Below are 23,018 nucleotides of genomic sequence, written 5' to 3'. Positions count from 1 at the left end.
ATATCTGAAGCAGACTGACACCTGTCCGATAAGTTTGCATCACAGTATGTCTCCAACATTCGTACATGCCTTAAACAGTGCACATCCTCAAGCTTCATCAGTCTGTGCTGCAGGCTAAAGTTGTTATGAATAAAAGATGAGGTAGATGGACCCTGTGTCTCACTATCTACTCAATCAACATGTAGTTTACGGTCACAACACACAGAGATGCAGTAAATAAGACTGTAGCGTTTCAGATGGGATTCCACAGATCTGCCTTTAAAAAAAGTGGAATTAAAACAACCAGTGACTTGTTGCTTTAATAAAACAGTAGCATACCATAGCAAAATTATAAAAGATGTTCAATAGATCATTAAATGTATTTTTAATAATCAATTATTTTGCATTATGCCTCCTAGGCTGCAGTTATTTGATTAAAAATACAGTGAAATTGTGAAATATTACTACAATTATTACAATAACTGTTGTCTATTTTAGTATATTTTAAAACATTATTTTACCAGTGATGGCAAAGCTGAAATTTCAGCAGCCATTACTCAAGCCAATTTTTGTGGAAACTGTGACACATTTTTTAAGAATGCTTTGATGAATAAAAATTTTAAAAGCCTTTATTTGAAATAGAATCCTTTTGTAACATTATACATTTACTCTCACTTTTGAACAATTTAATACAACCTTGTTGAGTATTAATAGTAGTAAAAAAAAAAAAAACATTTGAATGCTAGTGAATTACAGCATGTCATTTCATTAGAGCCAGCATGACCAGACCCTCTTCTTTTCTAAACATTTTGCAAGAGCACATGTATTGATTAATCGTTTTTCTGTCAAAAACAATAAAGCCATAAATAGATCCTCTTTGGGCCATTTCTTTCTGTGGCAAAAATCGTGAAAAATTCACAAAAAAACAACACTTAGCTTTGAATGCAGGTCATCCAACCAGAATTAAAAGTTGGAACAATCTGTTTTATAATATTACATATATACCACAATCTGTGTGTAAAAGAGATTTGAATATCCATACAAAACTACTCCAATTGAATAAACAGAGACGGTTTATTCAGTTAGCTTAAGCTTCATGGCTCGAGTCAATTAGTCCCCCAGACCCCGTTTACTTGCGTTTGCCCCAGCCTCATGAGTGTAGCATCATGGGAAAGCACTCTGTGTGAATCCATTTCATTTTAAAGCTATGCTAATTAGCAGCTTTTAATTGGAAACAGAGGGAGTGCCATGGGTGGAATCTGACTAGTGGGAATACAAATGGAATGGAAAACCAACAGTATTTCCAGTCTAAAATGCTCTTCAGAGAACAAAGTTCAGACTCTGAATTCTAATAGGACAAGCCATGTTTGAAGTTAAATGGCAGATAAATGCACTCCTGTGTGTTGCACATTCTATACTAATGCATTAAGTTGCTAGGTTGTTTGAAAATCGTAAGAAGCCAACAGTTAGGCCAACATTTCTTGATGTCTTATCCACCTTATTTTGCAACACAGAATTAAACAATTTTCACTGAATTTGTGAGACTTCCGATTCATTAGCCGCTATAGATAGAATAAAGTGCTGTAAACAGTAAAAATATTTGCGCTACAAATCAGTGTTTATGATTGTGAATTAAATTAACATGATAAATATCAGTTTGCACTATCAAGCAGCATAACTGACTGTTTTGTTCAGCTAAAATAACTAAGCGAATGGCACCAGAATCCTCACACATTCAAGTTACAAATGGCCACGTACTCTCTTACATTAAAAATAAGGTGGATATATACGTTTTGCTGTTGTTGCCACTTAAAATTAAAAGCACTGAAGCTCTGCATTTTTAAGTAGGAATAAGGGGGGAGGGGGGGGAGATCACATAACACATGGTCTTGTTGTTTAATGCTTAGTTAAAGGGTTAGTTCACCCAAAAATGAAAATTAGCTTGTGTTTTACTTACCCTCAAAGCATCCTAGGTGTATATGACTTTCTTCTTTCAGACGAATCCAGTCGGAGTTATATAAAAAATTGTCCTAGCTATTCCAAGCTCCATCATTGCAGTCAGCGGGTGTTGCAGTTGAACAGTCCACAAGTCGTCAAATAAAGCTCGCGCATTCATAATAAAATGTGCCGCAGACGGCTCCGGGGGATGAATAAAGACCCCCTGTAGCGAATCCATGTGTCTTTTAAAGTATCCATATTTCAAACGTAATAAACACTTTTCTCTCACTTCCACTGACTGTCATACACTGAAGCAGTTCCGGCGGAGGGAGCAGCATGTATGCGCAGCGCGCACGCGCCTCTGTGACTGTCATACACTGAAGCAGTTCCGGCGGATGACGCAGCATGTATGCGCAGCGCGCACGCGCCTCTGAGGTATCCTAGTCTCGCGAGTTTGTTTATAGGAGCAAAGGAAGCAACGTGTCCTTACTTTAGCAAAGGAAAACCAGTCTCCTCTTGGTTTGTATCGAAATCCTCAGATATTTTTCTTTGCAAATCCTCGGTTTGTACTTCTAATTCATTACCGGCGTTTTGTTTTGTTCTCTCTCCACATTCGTCACTAATCACACAACACCGACATGCTGCGTCATCCGCCGGAACGACTTCAGTGTATGACAGTCAGCGGAAGTGAGAGAAAAGTGTTTATTACGTTTGAAATATGGATATTTGCCTTACAAAAACACATGGATTCGCTACAGGGGGCCTTTATTCATCCTCGGAGCCATCTGCGGCACGTTTTATTATGAATGCGCAAGATTTATTTGACAACTTGTGGACTGTTCAACTGCAACACCCGCTGACTGCAATGATGGAGCTTGGAATAGCCAGGACACTTTTTTATATAACTCCGACTGGATTCATCTGAAAGAAGAACGTCATATACACCTAGGATGCTTCGAGGGTAAATAAAACGCAGCCTAATTTTCATTTTTGGGTGAACTAACCCTTTAATATCTATAAATCTGAAGTCGAACACTAAAGTAAAACCCAAACACAAGTAAAATTGTGAGTTTTTGAATAGCAGCATCATTAGGCCACAGGCAATCACAGAAAAAATGGGTGTGTCAGTCAGGCAATCAAACAGCCTCTCCTACATAACATATACAGCTCATATTGCAAAAGAGGCTTGATGGCTGCACTTTAATCTATAGAAACCAGCCTGGACTTATACAGGAATTTCATGCTCCTATATAGAGATCTCTGAATGACAGGTGAAGCCTCGTATAGCAGTGACATGTGTGACTAAGGATGCATATGTTGGTCTGCAATCTTCTCAGTTCGTCTGGGGTATTGTTTTATCACAAAGACTTAGAATGTATTTGCGAAGTTTGCAATAGACGTCTACAAAAATTATACTGCAAAAATCTTACCAGCACAATTAAACAATTAAAATGCAGAGAACACCTCAAAGCTTCTCAGCACTGGCTAAACAATATCCCACACTTTTTTCTTTTTTTTCCCATTTACAGAGTCAAGTGCTGTTACAGAGACAGGTGTGATATTTCCATTTCAGATACATCTATCATGTAGGCCTACCTCATACATTTCTGCATAATATTCCAAAAAATATTACTTACAGCAAAGTTGACTCAATACAATACAGTTGACTTACAACAAAGATGACTCAATCCAAACCAAATCAAAAGTGTGGTCACCCTTCAAGATCCTCAAGTCTTTCTTACATCATAAACCTTAGAAATGATGCCAGTGTGAAAAGGTATAGACTGAAATACCACAGGTCTTAAAATGCAAGCAAGATGAAGAGGTCTCAAGCGAATGAGTGGTGTTTATTTCTCTGTATGGCACCCTGAAGCCCTTTCATGCTCTTTAAAACACTGGTGAGTCAGATGTTTTTATTCTGGAGCCATCTTATATGCTCAACACCCTTGCAAAACTACTGCCTCGAAGCTGTACCAAAAGATTAGGTAAGGCATTTGTGCCATGCTGGAAGTATTAACATTTATTTCACAATCAATACACATAACTGCATGAGCACGTTTTGATTTATCACATCATTAACAAAGCTCTGAGGTCATGCCACCTCTGTGCTGTAAGCCAGGATGGAATGAGATTACACAGACCATCATTATGGCTTTAATTAGATCAAGGACAAAAGCTCAGTAGCAACATTTTGAGGTTTCGGTGAAAGAAAGGTCAATGGAACTCCAGCCACTTACATAAATGCCAAAACAAAACAATCGTATATCCACTTCACTAAATTATGCAGAATTTTATAAAGCTATTGTTGGAACAAGTACACAGAATGACAAAATTGTCTAATATAATAAATGTAATATAATATAATATAAACATCTTCCAAAGCTATTGATCAAAAATATTTATTAACATTAATATATTATAATATAATATAAAGTTCGACCAAGTTGAAAATTATATTTTATAAATGAATCTAAATTTTATAGAGTTGTTTTTCAAACAAGTGTAGAAAATTACCATTGAGTAAACATTATAATAATATAAATTACAGATAGTCCACTCAAAAATTTGTGTCACTATTCAACCTCATGCCATTGCACATCTGTTTGCTATTATTTTTTTCTCAATGGAACAAAAAAAAAACAAAGAGATTTTTTTTATACAGCATTAGTTCATAGTGTTCAAAAGAGTTTAAAAACAGTAAAAAGATTAAATAACGACAGAATTTAAATGGATGAACCATTCCTTTAAGTGCTTGTATTCAACTTTAAGTGGAGATTAGAGCAACCAAAAGCATCAGCTGTGACACACATTAAAAGTGCAACACCAGTGGTTGGTTAAAACCACCCACTCACTAAAGGACAATGAGAACCTAAGCACAAAGTAAACAAGATGCTTTTAAGAAAATTAAAATCAGTGGATCATCGTTAAGTGTTGATGCAAATGCAGTTCAAAAAGAAAGGATAACTGTCTCAAAGTGCAGAGGAAATGGGCTTTCTAGCAAAGCAGAATGTCGCCAATAGCAGATTGGAAAAGCAATAGTGTTTCAGTGCAGCCAGAACGACGCTTCAACTCATCAGAATCACTACACAAAACTGAATTAATGCATATTAACTCAGTTTATTCTAATGCACTGAATTAGTCTTTTTGCATCCAGTATTGATTCATATCCACCTACGAGCAATGCAACAACACAACCTCTCAGCTGGATAAAGAAAAGTTGGTGATATAGGCAGAAAATGAATGACTGAGGGAGGCACAGCTGTGCTGTGAGTGACCAAATGTACCTCAGCATGTGTGTGTGTGTGTGTGTGTGCATATATGATTTTGAGTGTGATTGTGCGTAGATGCACTTTTATATAAAATCAACTAGCGTGGACTGTTATTACTTCCCCTCCATCATCCTCTTTGCAAATGGTGAAATTGCATTTCACCTACCACAAAAGAACAAAACCATATTCAACCGCCCTAGTAATTTTCCATGAGTCATACTCGCTGATGACAAATTAATAACTTTGTCACTCTGTGAGGGTCTATTAGCCAAACAAGAAAAATCATTTGAAATCCAAGCAATTTATCAGGGATTATCATTTCCATTTGGTTTCAAATATAAATGATGTTTGAGACCTTTCATTACACACTCCACTGAGCGTTTGTGTGGACATTTTGACCTCTGGGGCCAATGGAAAGTTGCGCATAGCCAACAGAATGCTATCTGCTTTCAGAGCAATTATTGCTAAGTGTGTGGGCTGAAGCCAAAACCCACATCTTACTGCTCAACCGTTCCCCCAAATACAAACTATTTAAGAGCAATACCACTATTTTAACAGCAAATAGAGCAATCCCTGTCATATACAGTCATTATAAGAATTTCAACTATAATTTTTAAGCTAATGACTTTGAGAAGCGCTTGAAAGAAAGCTACTTTTCAAATAAAAACAAACAGTAAAGACTACCAAGTAAAAAGAAAATAAAGGCTGTTAGAAACTTTTTTCAACAAGATGATAAAGCTGTAGATTTTGATGTTTCTCTCTACATTCAGATGTACTTTTCTCTCTGTACATCATTTCCATACTGGTTCTTCCACCCCAGCAGTTTGAAACATCCATATTTGAAAAAGCAGTAATGCACTGAGCAATTATAGGTGAAATGTTCCCTGAAGAGATAGAGACAGCAAGCACTTTGCGACATAACTATTCAGAGGATGAATATAAGCTCTTGCAGTTTGAGTGTCAGCTGAAGCAGACCAGAAATATACATTGCTGTTGCATGTTTACCGATTTAAAGGCTAAGAGTGGGTTGCACCAATTACAACTTAAACCGCAAAAGGGTTTGTTTATCTAGGTTTTATTTTAATTAAAGCCTTGTTGTACCACTTAATTTTGAACAGGGCTTAACAAATCAGTCATTAAACCTTCAACCTGTGATTAAATTTGATTCCGTGCCACGACTGATTCGCCAAAATGGCAGTATTGTTACCTGTTAACTTCCTTTTTCAGTGACATTAGAAACAGCCTCTGCAATAAGTAACCTGTGCAGGTAAAGGGGAAAAAATACACTACTAATGTAACGGTTACCAAGATCCAAGGCATAGAACTACAGCTCTAACTGAAATGTAATTCTGAGTTTATATTAATCGGTGCACAGTATTAAAGTTACCCTAGGTTTAATGATGGTTGAAGTACAAACAATTAATAAATATATCATAAATCTTAGTCCTTATTAGTGCAACCCACTGCGAAATACTTGTTTACTATGTATAAACATGATGGTCACCATCCAAAGTCAGCCTGGTCTCTTGCCTCATAATCTAAATCAGTAATGATTCTCAGAGAGCACCTTCAAAGCCGGCTATTTTTACCATTCATTTAATGACAGTATTTTACAATTGTAAACCAGGCAAAAACATTACTCTCCCCGATTCAAACTGACTCTAATTGAATAAGGTCTAGGCAAAACTCCTGTGCTGAAGGCCTATATATAGCTGTGATGTCTTCCTGTGTAACCGGAGAGTGTGTGGCCTATTAACATCACAAAAATCTGAAGCCTGGCACATTCCACTGTCAGAAATAACCAGAGGGGTATAGATGGTCCTTCAGGCCAAGAAGACAGGAGAGACATTGAAAGACAAGGAAGTGGAAAAGTGTAAGAAAGGCAGAAATAAAAACAGAAAGACACAGATACATAGAATGGGAATGGTCAGAATGACAAAATAGTAAAACAAAACAATACAGACTCCAGAAAGTTTGAAAGGAAAGGAAAGGAAAGGAAAGAAAAGGGAGGATAACAGTGGGTAGAAGGCAGAAAAAAAGACATTGTGAAGGAAAAGCAAAAGAGAAAGACATATGGCATTTAGCTGAGTGACAAGACAGGTGTAAACTGCACAACTTGTCCAGAGGATTGACACATGCATCATGACTACAGATGTTGTACTCTAGATACAATTCAGGACCCAGATTTATTAACTGGACATAGAAATTGTTTGGCATACAAAAATGTTGGGAAAACTGCACTAAAATACCCAAATAAATTAGCATGACATAGGCTTGTTATTAGGAAAAAATATTATATTATAAATGCACTAAAACACAGTTATTTATTTTGCTACCATAACTATCCACAATAATATGATTATCTTTTATTAGTTTGTGTCTCCATCAGATAAGAACAGACCTACTGAGAACAACCACTTTCCTGAACCGTTTTCAACCTTTACATGCCCAGATTCTCAGCCAAGCCATTAAAAAATTAAATAACTACAAAGAAAAGTAGCAAAAATGTACATTTTGTATGTCTTATACAAAATATCTTCTCCACAGGTCCCCCTGGAGTACACTCAGGGACCTCCAGGGGTCCAGAGACCCAATAAAGTTCTGGCACTACAAAAACTAAACTAGAGTCCAGGGAGATGGTACAAACCCTTAAAAAACTGAAGCTCAAAAGATCATTAAATGTCAATCATTAACACGGAGTGCAATAAAAACCATACACCAAGATTCAAGAGAATGCTGCAAGTACAGTAGAGGTGAAAGTTTGATGTGGCTACATAAAACACATACACTATTGATGTTGATGGAGTGCAAATATGAAACACAAATCCAATGAGAGTCATAATAGGTGCCTGTATTGCAGACAGTTTGGCGATGAATGTTAGTGGCATCAGTGAAATCATAACACTGTCAGAATGATGTGCTCTGACATCTGAAGCTGGACACCATCACCTCTCATCACAGCACTGATCCTAAACCAATGATTTACTTCTGAAAAGCTCAAATAATTTATCACACATTCCTTTCTGACAAAATGACAACTAAAGTATGAAGATACAATTCACTATGATTTTCTAGGGTTAAGTGATTTACTGAAAATTTAGCAGCTCTACTTTGGGACGGGTGAGCTGTTTGTCTCAGCCCATCAGCTGCCCCCATCATTCCCCCCTCGGCCACCAAGCAGGTCCTTGAGGTAAATGCCACAATGTAACCCCAACCAAACAAAGTGATTGAAGAAGGAGGGACGGCTACTTCACTTAATTTTCTCTAACTGGATTAGCCACCATTTTGTGAGACACATCAGAGGGATGTGTTACTCCTTTAGCAAATTATCACATATCATGTTTTGGTGTGCAAGAACGTCTGCCTTCCACCTTTTTCTCTGAAGCTTAAACTCGATAATTACCCACATAAGCTTGATAATAGGGCACAATGTTCTTATGTTGGGGATCTTATGTTCCAGTCATTTCTACAAGGCTGCAGGTAATATGAAGCCATTGATTTCTCAAAATGAAACATTAGTGTTATATTTACATTTAAAACTACATTCGTAGTTACCTTCACCCAAATCCAAAACAGCTAGGACAGCACTGCTTCTGGCCTCTCCAAGATTGTTGGTGGCGATGCAGGTATACAGGCCGGCATCACTGGGTTTGCAGTCCCTGATCCACAGGCCTCCATATTCCTGGTTATCCATGTTGAGCAGGTCATCATTGTGGTACCAGTAGAGGGTAGGTTGTGGGTCTCCAGCCACGGCCACTTTCAGACGGATATCACAGCCAGTACCTACCGCAGCGTTCCTCATCTTCCGGATGAACACTGGGGGAGTTGGGGTAGGGTAGACAGAAGCAGCAGGGTCTGGTATGACCTGATCAGAACTAACTTTTGCCCGTTTCGATGGTATCCTGGGGCTGGGAGGTGCCATTCCTCTTGCTTCTTCATTAGCACCCTTCTTCAGGGTCATCTGGACCTCAGCTTTCCTCATGATCCAGTGGAGAGCTTCTTTATGGACTGCTACACGTTACTAAACTGATTGAAGCTTAAAATTACATTAATAAGTCTATATAATGCACAATAAATTGTCCAAAAATAAAATAGCTTTTCATAACTTGGAGTTTTGATATGGTAAACATATTCCAAACATTCAAGCCGATATTATCAAATGTAAGACTCCACTCCAGGTTTAAGTTATCAACACCAGTTAAATGCAATACTTACTTATCAAATGATTTCTTAAAAAAGTTGAAATCTCTACCTGCATTAACAGAAGACCTTCTGAAAGGCCTTCAGGTACATAGAAATGTCAACAAAAAAAAAAGTTTTCTGCATCATAAATGTTTTGGAATATGTTTCTCACATCCTTGAGATGTCCAATTAGAGAAGCTGAAAACAAAATGTTTAATCTTTCTCCAATTAGGCGAATGTAGCTTGCGCATGTACTCCTGGCTGGATGGTATTTTTAGAGCGAGTCCCAGAGGATCATATTGCATTAGCAGCTACTCCTGCTGTCTTTTGGAAGATTTGGCCTCAGCTTTTCACCCTCAGATTCAGGTCCCCCAGTTCTTCGCGATCTAAGGGGGAAAAAATGACCGCTGGATCCTTTAGGCGATTACTCAATTGCAGGATTTCCAACTGGTTTCCAACTCTGTGCCTGCGGTGCCCAGACTTTCGTCCCCTTGCCCTCCAAGTTAAGCTGTCTCACTCACTCCACTCGCATGTCCCCCCGGGGAGGTCATCAAGGAACAGCTGTACCCTGATAGGTCAAATTTTTTGGGCAGCCCGGATGCTTTGGCCCAGCCCCTCATCCTCTCCCCTGGCACTCAAAGCCAATCACAAGCTCCAGAAAGTGTGACATGGGGGCCTAATGAGGGAGGGGTTCAGAATAAAGCTCTGATTCATGTGTCAAAGATAGCTGCTGAGTAAGAATCGATTCTGTCACTAGCATCAATTTCAGACTTGGCAGTGGTATTTTTTTTAAATTCCCTCAAAAAATAACATGATTCGGCACTCAAGCCTTAAGGGATCCATATAATTACTCAAACAACCATCAGAACAAAACCTATTGATATTTGATCATCTCATCAGCGATGGAAATAGTTATCAGGATTATAGAACTGAATATAATGAATGCAATGATATCTTGCAAATTCCAAAGAAGACCACAAGAACCAAACAAAAGCCCCTAAAAACAACAGCTGCTGTACAACATAGACTGCCATCTGCTGGACACCATGTATACATGCAAGCTATTTTATGGTTGTAATGGAGACAACAAAATATTTATAAAGTGTAGTGGTCAACTACTTCTAAGACAGTGTTTGGTAATAATATCTAGAAGTGTAGAATAATGCTGAATTTTGTTATTTTATTTTATTTCACACACACACATATATATATATATATATACAGTGGGTACAAGAATTTGACAAAAGCAAACTAGATAGCAAATAGCAAACAAAAATATTATAAATGACTATTTTATAACAGCAAATAAGACAACTGCTGGTGTTAAACACACATTTTTGTACATATTATATACATATATATATATATATATATATGTATATATATATATAACATTTCAGCATTATTCCATGTTTAAATAATTATAAAATGTATAATAAAATACATATATTTAAACTCATTTCACATATTTACTCAATTCACTAAATAAAAAAACTGAAAAAAAATGTATTTATATGAATTCTGTTCATTCAGCAGCCATTAGCTGCTTTCGCCATTAATAAAAAAAAAGATGAAACACTGACTGATTAATCAGCCTGGATGATATATTAGTCTATCACTAATTAATTAAAAGTGTACAGTAAACATCAAGTTCATAACTCAATAAAATATTGCATTCAATGATACAATCTGATACCTGAATCGGGGCTATTTATACAGATTTGTATAAAATGCATAATATGACGATTTCCACAGCTTTATGAATGTTTTACCTCTGATACGTTTAACACCAGCAAAGTGTTCACAAACCGCCAACCCTCTTGTACATTTAACAGATGACTGATGTTCATTTTCCCTACTTTAAAATTAGATCATAAACAACTAAAAGGATTTCAGAGGGCTGAATTTCATGCTAAGCATGTGCCTTCTCCTTGGAACCCCCTTTGAAAGGAAAATCCTCTCTGCAGTTTGTCCTGCAGAACCAGTTGTCATAGAAACAGCATCGCTCTCTGGACTGCTGAATTGAGAGCAAATGTGTGGATGGTGTACAGGTCTCTGAGTGAGTGGGAGGGAACAGGGGAGGCAAATACAACACTTTACTATTCTAACACAAAAGGGGAGATAGCAGATGTTTTAGCTGGACACTGTTTTAGGGGCTAAAATGATTGGAAAAGGCATGGATGAATGGCAGGCATGGCAACACTGGTGACAAGAATGAAGACGTTAATGGACAACAATGAATAGAAGAGTTACACTTACGTGTAGTCGAGTCTCACTTAGAGCTGGAAGGAGAGTGCTGTAATAAGTGGAGTGTCTGATGTGCTTGTAAAACATCGCCCCCTGCAGGTTTAAACGACACCCTAATAATTAGGGTGTTTTCTCAGTGATGTCATTGATAGAAACTGCCCACTTGTGATCACATTTCTCATATTCAGCTCGAATAAATCAACAATTAGACATTACTCATATCCTTACAATGATTCCCAAATCAAGACCAACAATAACTTAATATAAGCTAACTTAATTTTTTGTGGAAAAACTCAAAAGTTCCCTAAAATGTTGGTGTGATGATATTGAAAATAACCATTCTAACACCCAAAATTTAGACTCCGCCCATATGTGACATAATTTACCAGAGATGACATCATTCAGGTCTCATTAATAGGGGAGCAGAAAATGTAATATCATACTTTTAATTCATATTTTTGGGGTTTATTATAGTCAGGGAGAGTACTGTCAAGCTTAACAACTCAACCCCATCACATTATATTAAGATGGAAAAGTATTATTTTTCAACATTTTGTTTTAATCCATAAGTACATACAATGTACTTATTTTATTGCTGTCATATATGGTCTATTCTCCTACACTACATGAGGAGCAGTGGCCATTTTGAGCAAAAAACACAACCCCACCACAATCAACCCTGTCACACAAAAAAACATATATATATATTTATTTATTTTTTTCCTCATTGTTTCGGGGTTGTAAACTTGTGACAGGGTTGAGTTATTTACTTCATTTAGCAATATCAATAATGTCATGGTTATCGGTAAATATACACTTACCAAACATTCTATTCTGTTATAAATAGAATATTTTATGTAATGTGTCCAGTTAAACTTTAACAAGCATGCTCCATCAGAAACTGCACCCGCATTAGCAGCAGAAAGACAGTGTTGGGCATGCAGACATTTTGACCCAGAAAGATGGGGGAAGAATATGAGTGAACAAAACTGAAAATTAAAATTTAAGGCAATGTATTCCTTCAAATGTGTTACAGTCTTCAACCCCGTCACACCTGGTCATAATATTTTAGTAAAAAAAAAAATATGGAAGACAATTAAGGATGAAAGCATTTCTTGCTGACATATGACATGTTAAGGACTAAAACAACAAAATTGTGGTTTTAGTTAAACATCTAAATTAAACTTTTTTTTTTTACAAATATAAAGAAACCATAAACAAACAAGTTGTCTATTATTAACTTCAGTCCCATAACATGTGGAAATTATGATAAATGTTACATTTGTTATCATTAAATTGTTATGAGGGACAAATGAGCAGTAGGTAGATGTTTGTTTTATAACAAGTTCTGTGTAAAATCCTTTTTAAACAATTCCCATTTTGTCCATTACGGGGTTGAGAATAAGAGGTGTCTAAATCTGAAGAAAACTAAAAACAATAAAAGGTTTAATGCCTGAAATTTGTTGGAGGTTTGATATGTGCCTAATGATGTGGCGTATTTAGAAAAGAAATCATATATAGCTTGGAAAAAAAAATATTCCAAGTTGAAAGGTTACAGAATCCCAGGAATGACCCTTAAACTAAAACCATTTTAAAAATCTGTTAATAAAATAAATAACCAAAATCAAATAAAATATTTAAAAAAATTTGAAAAAAATATGTAGTTGAACCTGACATACTAAAATAACAAACTAAAAAAAAAAGAAAAAAGAAAACTTTATAGACATTTAAAAATATTATAAAAATGACAAATATAACTGAAAATATGATACTCACAATATGAGTTATAGTGTATATAAATCTTGTAGTTATACTCAACTCTAAAATACTTCATTATGTAGACACTGACGGCAATCTCTTTAAAATGATTTGTAAAAACTAATCACTTTTATATATGATTTACAGGGAGTTAAAAAGTCTTGGAACAATCCAAACAATTCTTTCACATTTATGGGGGATGTTAAACCAAAAATAAAAATTATTTCATCATTTACTCACTGTCACACCCCTGTGGACTGTCTTGTTGTGTTTTCATTCCCCATGTGCTTAGTGTAACCTTAATTTCTCCTCGTGTCTGATTGTGTCATTCTGTTCACCTGAGTTCGATTAATTATCCTCATTTGTGTCTGTACTTTAAGTCAAGTCTGTTCAGTTCTGTTTTGTCGAGTATTGTGTGTGTGTGTGTGTGTGTGTGTGTGTGTGTGTGTGTTCTTCCCCTCATTTTGTTTTCCGTTTTTATCTTTTTAATTATGAACGACCCTTCCGTTCTCGTCCTCCTGCTGGAGCAGCGGGATCGCTCTCTTGAGGACCACACTAAAGAGCCTGAGCCCCAAATGTCTGACCAGGTGCGAGAGCCGACAGCACAAGCGATGGTGGATACAGCGGTGGAGATCGCGGGGGCAATGGAAAGCCCCGCACATGGCGCCATCGCTGGGGGTGAGCACAAACTGGTCCTGGGAGATTTAATAGACTTGAACTCCGAGATATCCGTCCTTCAGTTTTCACCCGACCTGTTTACCATCTGTGGCATGGGCTTGCCGCTGGTCTGCCTATCTCCAGCTTCATTGGCGTCGAGTCTGGAGGATCCCTCGACTCCGTCTTCAGCCTCTCAGGCCCAGACTCAACCTCGGTCCTGCAACCCAGCAGCTCCACCATGGCCCGTCAGTCCACCGGGCTCCATCGTCCCTCCGGCTCCACCTTGGTCAGTCGTCAACCATTCGCCGCCTCGGGACTCCACTCCTCTGGCTCCGCCTTGTCCCTCCGTCCCTCAGGATCTGTCAGGCTCCTCCTTCCCTCCGGCTCCACCTCAGTCCTCTGTCGCTCCACCGTGGCCTTCTGGATCCCCGTCTCCGCCTCGGTTGCCGGTGCCATCTGCTCCGCCTTGGTCCTCTGGATCCTTGTGTCGCCCTGGCTCATCGGCTCGCCGTCTCCGCCTCTGGCTCCTCCACCACCTGCTCCGCCGCCGTTGGTAGGCCCCCTGGAGTTGTCAGCCCTTCCTCCACCATGGCTTCTCCCTCCATCGGCTCCACCGTGGGCCGCTATCATGGCTGTGGCCTGGGTCCCACCTGGGTCCGGTTCCCTCCTGTCGTCTCCCTGGCTCCTCCCTCCATCGTCACCTCCCTGGAATCTGTTAGTTGTCCTCCTGGGAGTCCGTCAACCACCGGAACCTCCATTTGTCATGTCTGCCTGCCAGCCCTTTGCCTTCCCCTGTCACCATCCCACATCCACTCCTTTTGTCCCCCTCCGTCCCTCCCTCTGTCTCCACGGCGCGAGGATGATAGAAGGCCGTCTTGTCTCATACAGACGCACACACAATACTGTAACCATAGCATATGTGCCAGTGTGTGTAGCGGAGTAAAGATTACTATGATATGCACCTCTAAACCCTGGCTTACAAAAAGCCATTTACAGATTCTTCAATAAGCATTATAAATACCACTTGGATACATGCAGTTTAACAGCTATACGGAGTCCAGAATGAGGTCAATTGTACAACGCTCCATGTTCTAAGTGCAAGTACACTGTTTAAATAAACCTTAGCCTACATAGAACAAAGCAATGAAATATTATATTTTCACTTAATAGTCTGTATCTTTCATCCTGTTTGTATTACAGGCATATATTTTATTTTTTTGCCAATGACGCATATTAGCTAATTTACATTTAAACATATCAGACCATTTTGTCTTTGTCATTTTTTTAATCTAAAGTAGGTTCAAGGTAAAATTCCTTTACAAAATGAGTTTTGTTCGACTTTTAATTATCATTCGGATACATTTTCGTTGTGGCGTTATTTGGGAGTTAACGAGCGACCAAGCCTCAATATATATTATCCTCGTTGCAATTGAACCCATATTTAATGTAGTGTAGGTACGATTTTCTTTTACCTTGTTAGATTTTGTTGAACGTTTTCGAGGATGGAGAAATGTCACATTTGCTTTCCATGTTGGCGTCAGTCTTTGTTAGCTTCAACTAGTAAAATGTGAATTTTTGCGCCAAAATCGTTTGTTTAGGACTCAAGGCCTTTGACTTCGATTCATATGTTCACTCCGGTGAATCGATTCGTCTTACTCGGTCTTCGCTCTCACATGTAGCGTTGGAAATTCTGATTCATCTTGGTGAATCGGTTCCTCCTACTCGGCTCTCTCTGTCATGTAGCGCTGGGATGTATATGATTCATTCCAGTGAATCAATTTTAGGTGGTTCATGAAAATGAACAGCTAAAAAAAATGACACCGATTTGAGTCCTAGAACGGCTTGTTTAACTCTTCTTATATTTAAAGCTGCTGTTTTCGACTTGGTTATGGGAATGATTGCGTGTTCTTGTCCTATAGTTGTATTTATTGTAAATGTATACGAAGTTTGATGCTATCAGTTACTCTGATTGACACATTTTTGTGGCACAAAATACAGATTAGATTCATATGTATACTATAAGGTTTTTTTTTTTTTTTTTAAACTGTAGTGAGCGCCAGTAGATGTCACTGTTTCATCACTAGAGTTGGATCATGTTGCAGGAGTTCGCCGGTCAAAAATGGGTTAGCCATAATTTCTAATCAGAAAATGTATAATTATAATCAAATATTAAAATACGTATTTTACCCCATCTTGAAGTCAATATAAACTATATCAAACTATAATAGAGCCTATTTTAATTAATTAAAAATCCTAAACATAACAAACATCTGACTGATGTTGCACATCGTCTCTTAGGCAAACACTATACGCGAAAACTTCCAATCTAAAACACAATTTCAGGAGCAGTCACACATCAGTGGAAATGAAGGCAGTGCCACAATCACACTGACGCTGAGCACATCGCACGCAGGTGAGAGATTGACGTCAGGTCGGATGAAAACTGCTGTAGAATAAACCTGCTCCACTGTTCTACCGGAACACCTCGCTGTTTGAGGACTGTTCATAGAAAGTGAGCAGAAATCCAGGATTGTGATCAAAATGATGGTTGGACGGAGAGAGCGGTCTGTTGAAGGGATCGTCCTCGTTCAGCGCCAGACGGTGAAATAACGCAACAGCCGGGTAAGCGAGCTTTGTATTGAGCCACACCGCTGCCTGTTTAATACTGAAACACTGTAAGAAAAATAATGGATGATCAGTTGTGTTTGTAAATGCATTTAGGCATTGTGTTTGTGCAATATGCAATGGTAATACAGGTCGTAGGGTGTGTGTCACTCAGTTTCAGACAGGGACTACACCCACTGAAGTTTAATATGATACATATGATGTTACGGTTTTTGAATGTGGACTGTATTTAATATTCATTCCACAGCACAATGATCTCCACCTCTCAATTGCATTCCTACTACCTGATGTTCAACATTATATTCACTTGATGTGTAATCTTACTCATTTTTATTATCGTTAATGTTGTCCTCCTGGGAGTCCGTCAACCACCGGAACCTCCATTTGTCATGTCTGCCTGCCAGCCCTTTGCCTTCCCCTGTCACCATCCCACATCCACTCCTTTTGTCCCCCTCCGTCCCTCCCTCTGTCTCCACGGCGCGAGGATGATAGAAGGCCGTCTTGTCTCATACAGACGCACACACAATACTGTAACCATAGCATATGTGCCAGTGTGTGTAGCGGAGTAAAGATTACTATGATATGCACCTCTAAACCCTGGCTTACAAAAAGCCATTTACAGATTCTTCAATAAGCATTATAAATACCACTTGGATACATGCAGTTTAACAGCTATACGGAGTCCAGAATGAGGTCAATTGTACAACGCTCCATGTTCTAAGTGCAAGTACACTGTTTAAATAAACCTTAGCCTACATAGAACAAAGCAATGAAATATTATATTTTCACTTAATAGTCTGTATCTTTCATCCTGTTTGTATTACAGGCATATATTTTATTTTTTGCCAATGACGCATATTAGCTCATTTACATTTAAACATATCAGACCATTTTTGTCTTTGTCATTTTATTAATCTAAAGTAGGTTCAAGGTAAAATTCCTTTACAAAATGAGTTTTGTTCGACTTTTAATTATCATTCGGATACATTTTCGTTGTGGCGTTATTTGGGAGTTAACGAGCGACCAAGCCTCAATATATATGATCCTCGTTGCAATTGAACCCATATTTAATGTAGTGTAGGTACGATTTTCTTTTACCTTGTTAGATTTTATGATCTCCACCTCTCAATTGCATTCCTACTACCTGATGTTCAACATTATATTCACTTGATGTGTAATCTTACTCATTTTTATTATCGTTAATCAAGGGCAGTCATATAAATTAGGTCAATAAAATATATATATATGTATCCATTAGTCTAACTTGAATATGAAAATAAATAAATAAAAGTAGCACTCAATGAACTGTTTTGCTTCATTGGACATCAAGGTGCTATCAAAATGGTTTAATGCACAAAGGTAAACAATACTTAATATTAAACTTCCTATGAACTGTATAGACAACAATATGCAAATTATTAGTATGGGTAACTAGAGAAAATTACCACTTTTGAAAACACATAACAGTAGTGTGATTTATGGCCTTTGACATCATCACAAAATGATATAGGAAGTTTGTCTCCTCCATTTTTGTTTTTGTTTTTAGATAATGTTGCCATTTATTCTAAATGAACACTGCATTTTGAACATGAGCCCATAAGTATGTGCTATAAATTTGCCATCTTTGTTAATGGACACTTTGCATAGGTTTTTTTTGTTGTTGTTTTGTTTTGTTTTTTCAGCCAATCACCAGACCCATAGATGCAATGCAACTAATCGCTTAGAGCTTTAGGAAAATGCCATCATGACAATGCTGATTGGCTGATGGTACAGCAAGAATCTCTCGAGCTCTTCATGACCATGAACTATGTTGTGAGAGGCAGCAAACAAGGGGGGAAAAAATCCATAAAATGATTTTTGGTTCTTCAGGGTAATGTTAGGGATTTACCAGCTAAATGGCCCTGCTAATGCTAATTAGCCAAATTTTGAACAAACGTTTGTGCCCCAACATTTAAGAATTGCAATTTAATTCTACAACGTGAAGCCGTTATCCACTATGTCTTTAACAGATGTTAATGTCTGTCTCACAGAAATGGCGAGTGATCGGGTGGCCATCCTTACGGATGATGAGGAGGACCAGAAGAGGAAATATGTTCTGTCTGAACCATTTAACACTCTGTCCCTGGGGCAGGTGGCAAACACTACACCGTCCGGTCAAACAGCACCGCCTGCCCCCAATGACACACTTTCTTCTCAGCCCACTCAGAGTATGGACTGCATGGAGAGGTGCTGTGTGTGTTTGGTTGCAGTTTTACCAGAAACTATATTAATTAGGAAGAGTCAGTAAAAATCTATTGGAGGCCACAGCCATGAAGGAAACATCATCTGAAGCAATATTATTTTACTCTTTAGAATGTATACTTTATATAAATAAATTTAGTTTATTTATATTTATAGTATTTACTAATACTTTAAATTAGCTTTTAGATTTAGATTTTTAAGTTTAGTTTAAAGTGAATGGATATAGTTAGGCATATTTTTCCTTATGTTGTCATTACATTCTGATTCGTTTGGTTGCAGTTTTACCAGAAACTATATTAATTAGGAAGAGTCAGTAAAAATCTATTGGAGGCCACAGCCATGAAGGAAACATCATCTGAAGCAATATTATTTTACTCTTTAGAATGTATACTTTATATAAATAAATTTAGTTTATTTATAGTATTTACTAATACTTTAAATTAGCTTTTATATTTAGATTTTTAAGTTTAGTTTAAAGTGAATGGATATAGTTAGGCATATTTTTCCTTATGTTGTCATTACATTCTGATTGCTTTAAAAGAGCATGTGTTTTACTAGATTTACTGACAAAATGATATTCAGTTGTCTCTTTTTTTTTTTTTTTTTTTAGCAATCTACTTTACATTTGGTATGTTATAGACAGGTGTCTTCTGATGTTCACAAAAGCTAAACACTCATTTATAATGTATGCTCAGGGGTTAGTGTTGAGCAAATCTTTGTATGGGAGGAGCCAACTATTTTATTTTAGTATGCTAGTTTATGTATTTTAGACCTGTGCCCAAACACCGCCTTCATGCAATGGTAACCATATCCTGGTTGCTCAATATTTTATGAGAACACTACCAAGCACATCTGGTCAAAAGTGACGTAAATGCACTTCTTTCTTGTGCCATATCTGTGTTAACACATAAAGACTGGCAAATTTGTGGCATAGTGGTGGGCTCACAGGGAAAGTTCAAAGGTTGTTTAAGGTGTCTCAGTAAGTATTGTTGACTTTGGCTAAGCTCTAAATGGGCACTGCCTAGCCTGGGCACACAATGTACAACCAAGATGCAGGCCACCCTTTTCCAGGATGTTACCCATGTGTATGTGGGCACTGGTAAACAGGCACTTGGAAAGGTCTGCTCTCATCCTCAATCTCCTTTGTGGTATTTCTCAAGTGTGTGGTATTTCCCAGAGCACTGGCTCTTCAGTGTGAATAAGATGAATCATTTTAGGATAGCTCAGGTTGTACTGGTGTCTCAGTCTTTGCATTTTTTATGATGTAAACTGGTAGCATTTGGCGGACGTTTTGCGATCCAGAACCCTCAAACCAGTTTCAGTGACCACTTTCTAGCTTATGGTGATGTTGTTTTAGTCGACAGATGCTGTTTTGTGAAAAGCTGATTAGTTGGCAGCAAACTGCATCTGCAGGTATTGTAATTCTGCTGCGTAACAGAACTGCAGCTCCATGCAACATATAAGATGATTTCTGGCTTACCACACTGAGCATTTTAATTTAGAATATTACAACTTGATTGTTGTTAAAAAATAAAAATAAATCTAATGGGCATGAGGTGGTGAAACTTGCAGAACTGCTGCTGCTCACAAAGAGACTATATCTCACAATGTGATTTTATATCTCAATATTGTTTCATATTTCATAATGTGACTATATACCACAATTGTAATTTCTCATAATGTAACTTTATATCTCAGTGTGATTTTATATCCCACAATTGTTACTTTATATTTCACAGTGACTATACAGTATCTCACAGATGTAATTTTATATTAATATATGTTGTATAACATTTTATATATTTTATTAAATATATATTTCTACAACAATTTGCTACATTATTTTTATAGTGCTTATAAATGAGTAATAAATTCCTGTGTTCTACTGTACATTTAAAAAAAAAAAATTATGGAATCTTATGGGGACAAAAATGTTCTGTTAATCCATATGATAGCTTCAGTTTTGTCTCTGTAGCCTTTAAGTGGCCTGTTTTCAGTCATGACTGCAGAGAGGCCTGTAACTTTATCCTGCCATTAGCCCCATCACACATTGTCTAGGCTTTCCAGCATTGATCCACTGAGCTTGCTGCTTTTGTTGATCAATTCTAAAGCTTTCTAAAGGCAAAGGGTGTGGCAGAGCCAACATAGTGTACAGTGAAATGTTCTCTGTAGTTTGTAGTCAACATTTGCATGGCTTTCTCCCAGAGCTGCATGTAGTTGCATGAAGAAAGGAGTTGAAACGCTCCTGTTTAAAGGTTTTTGTGTAGTTTTTTTTGGTGTTAGCATGCTTACAATGCACACAACTATAAGTAAGCTGTTAGTAGGTTGATTTCTCCAAAACATGTAAACACTGTGGAGCAAATCATTGCTCTGTTTGAGGTTCCTGACCAGCCTGACAGCGACACTGACTCAACCAATGGCGTGAGATTGGGGCGGGGCTATGTATTCTTTCACGCAATGGTGGACAGGGAGAGTATTTAAGAAACAATAATTATTTTAATTAAAGTCGTGATGAAACGTAAGTAGTGATGGATCTTTTCTTCTGTATTATGTACATCCCAGTTAAACAGATTTTAATTAGTTTTAATTGTTTAAACTGTTTTAATTTAATTTGTTAATGTGTTTTAATTATAAAACAATTTGTAGGTTTTTACTTTTTTATAGTTTATATAATATAAATTAGTAATAAATTCTGCACAACTGTAAGTAAGCCGTTTGAAGGTTGATTTCCCTCAAAATGCGTAAACAATGTTGTGCAAAACATTAGTCTGTGGAGCTTCCTGATGAGCCCGACAACAGCAACACTGACTCAACCAATGGTGTGGGTTTGGGGTGGGGCTGTGTATTTGTTCAACCAATGGCAGACGGGGAGAGAGGTTAGGAAACCTGTTTGGAAACGATCATTATTCTAATTAAAGTTGCGATGAAGCAAAAGTAGCTACATTCTTTTCTTCATACATCCCAGTTAAATGGATTATCGGAAAAGAAAAAAATATAGGACAGGGACTTTTTTTTATTCATTGAATGTTGCTTGTATCAATGCGAGCTTGCAGGCGATCATAAAAAAAAGGGGTGCTGTTTAAGCAAACTGAATGTTTGGAGAAGTCAAGACATATGTCACCTGTTGTTTAACCTAAAGATTGGGTTATGTTGAAATTACTAGTTAAAACATGAATATGAATGAATCATATGAATGAATTGTTCACAATAACATGCATTTAGAAATTATAATCATAATGTAATTTATGCTTAGTGATGCTAGTAGCGATGAAATGAGATGCTTAATTTTTAAAGCACCAGCGCCGGCGCTCTCATTAGATTGGTTTTCCAGGAAACAACATTCGAATTAAACGGGTTGTAATGACATTAAAGTTGTTTTTCCTGTTAGAGATTCTGTGTTTGTAGATTAGCACTGGTGAGATCTTGTGTGGTCATGCTCACAGCCCGTCTCTAGGACAGAGTGAGTCATTCATTCGGACGTCAGAATAGAGACTGACATCACCAGCAAATGCAACACCCAGCCTTAACTACAATAGGCCTTATAAATAGTGGTCGACCGATATTGGTTTTTTGACAGCCGATGCCGATATCTTGGAAAGCAAGGGGGCCAATATAAAGCCGATATAATTTGGTTTTAGTTTAATATTTAAGAAATTTGAAATAATTTGACAATGGATTAAAAAATAAATTTGTAAAATAAACATAATTATACTTTAGATGACAAAGTATTTTTCACAAATAAATAAATATTTAATAAAAATATAATTAAAAAGGAAGTAAACACTGTAACCAACAGGGCTTTCAGTATTCTGGGAAGTTTGTGTGCATTGGGAATCATATTTTTTAAATAAAGCCAGGGTAACACTCATTTTACATACAGCACACAGAGAAAATGACATGAATATGACAGTGGGTAAATGGATAAAGCGCAGCATAATTTGAAATCACAAGTTTAAAGCATTCATTTCACACGGACCGACCGTCACACAGAGAACACGCGATCATGCTGGATAAAAATGCACACTTCACAAGATCTCACCGCTGGATTCGACTAAGTTTGTGAAATTAAATGTTCATTAGTCATTCAAAGATTTGTTTAAATGATGTAAATGCGTATTTGCT

The 23,018-nt window shown here is 37.4% G+C and overlaps 2 protein-coding genes across 2 annotated transcripts in view; one reads left to right on the top strand and one right to left on the bottom strand.

Moving 5' to 3' along the window:
- Positions 1–8,741: 8,741 nt before the first annotated feature.
- LOC107565034 (striated muscle preferentially expressed protein kinase-like) lies at positions 8,742–9,346 on the bottom strand (the record flags this gene model as incomplete). Its single annotated transcript, XM_016250218.1, has 1 exon — positions 8,742–9,346. A coding segment is annotated over exon 1 (427 nt), but the record flags the coding sequence as incomplete, so codon positions are not given.
- A 10,600-nt stretch (positions 9,347–19,946) lies between these two features.
- LOC107565033 (major facilitator superfamily domain-containing protein 6-B-like) overlaps positions 19,947–23,018 on the top strand; it is an 11,384-nt gene continuing 8,312 nt past the window's right edge. The window contains exons 1-2 of the mRNA XM_016250217.1: positions 19,947–20,015; positions 22,302–22,375. Of these exons, the coding sequence (XP_016105703.1) occupies positions 19,947–20,015; positions 22,302–22,375 (143 nt within the window). The remainder of the gene's footprint in view (positions 20,016–22,301; positions 22,376–23,018) is intronic.

Source organism: Sinocyclocheilus grahami, unplaced genomic scaffold (genome assembly GCF_001515645.1).
Source record: "Sinocyclocheilus grahami isolate Dianchi unplaced genomic scaffold, SAMN03320097.WGS_v1.1 scaffold974.1, whole genome shotgun sequence".
Lineage (NCBI taxonomy): Eukaryota > Metazoa > Chordata > Actinopteri > Cypriniformes > Cyprinidae > Sinocyclocheilus > Sinocyclocheilus grahami.
Note: the sequence above shows the minus strand (reverse complement) of the source record. Positions and strands in the feature narration are given on the sequence as shown.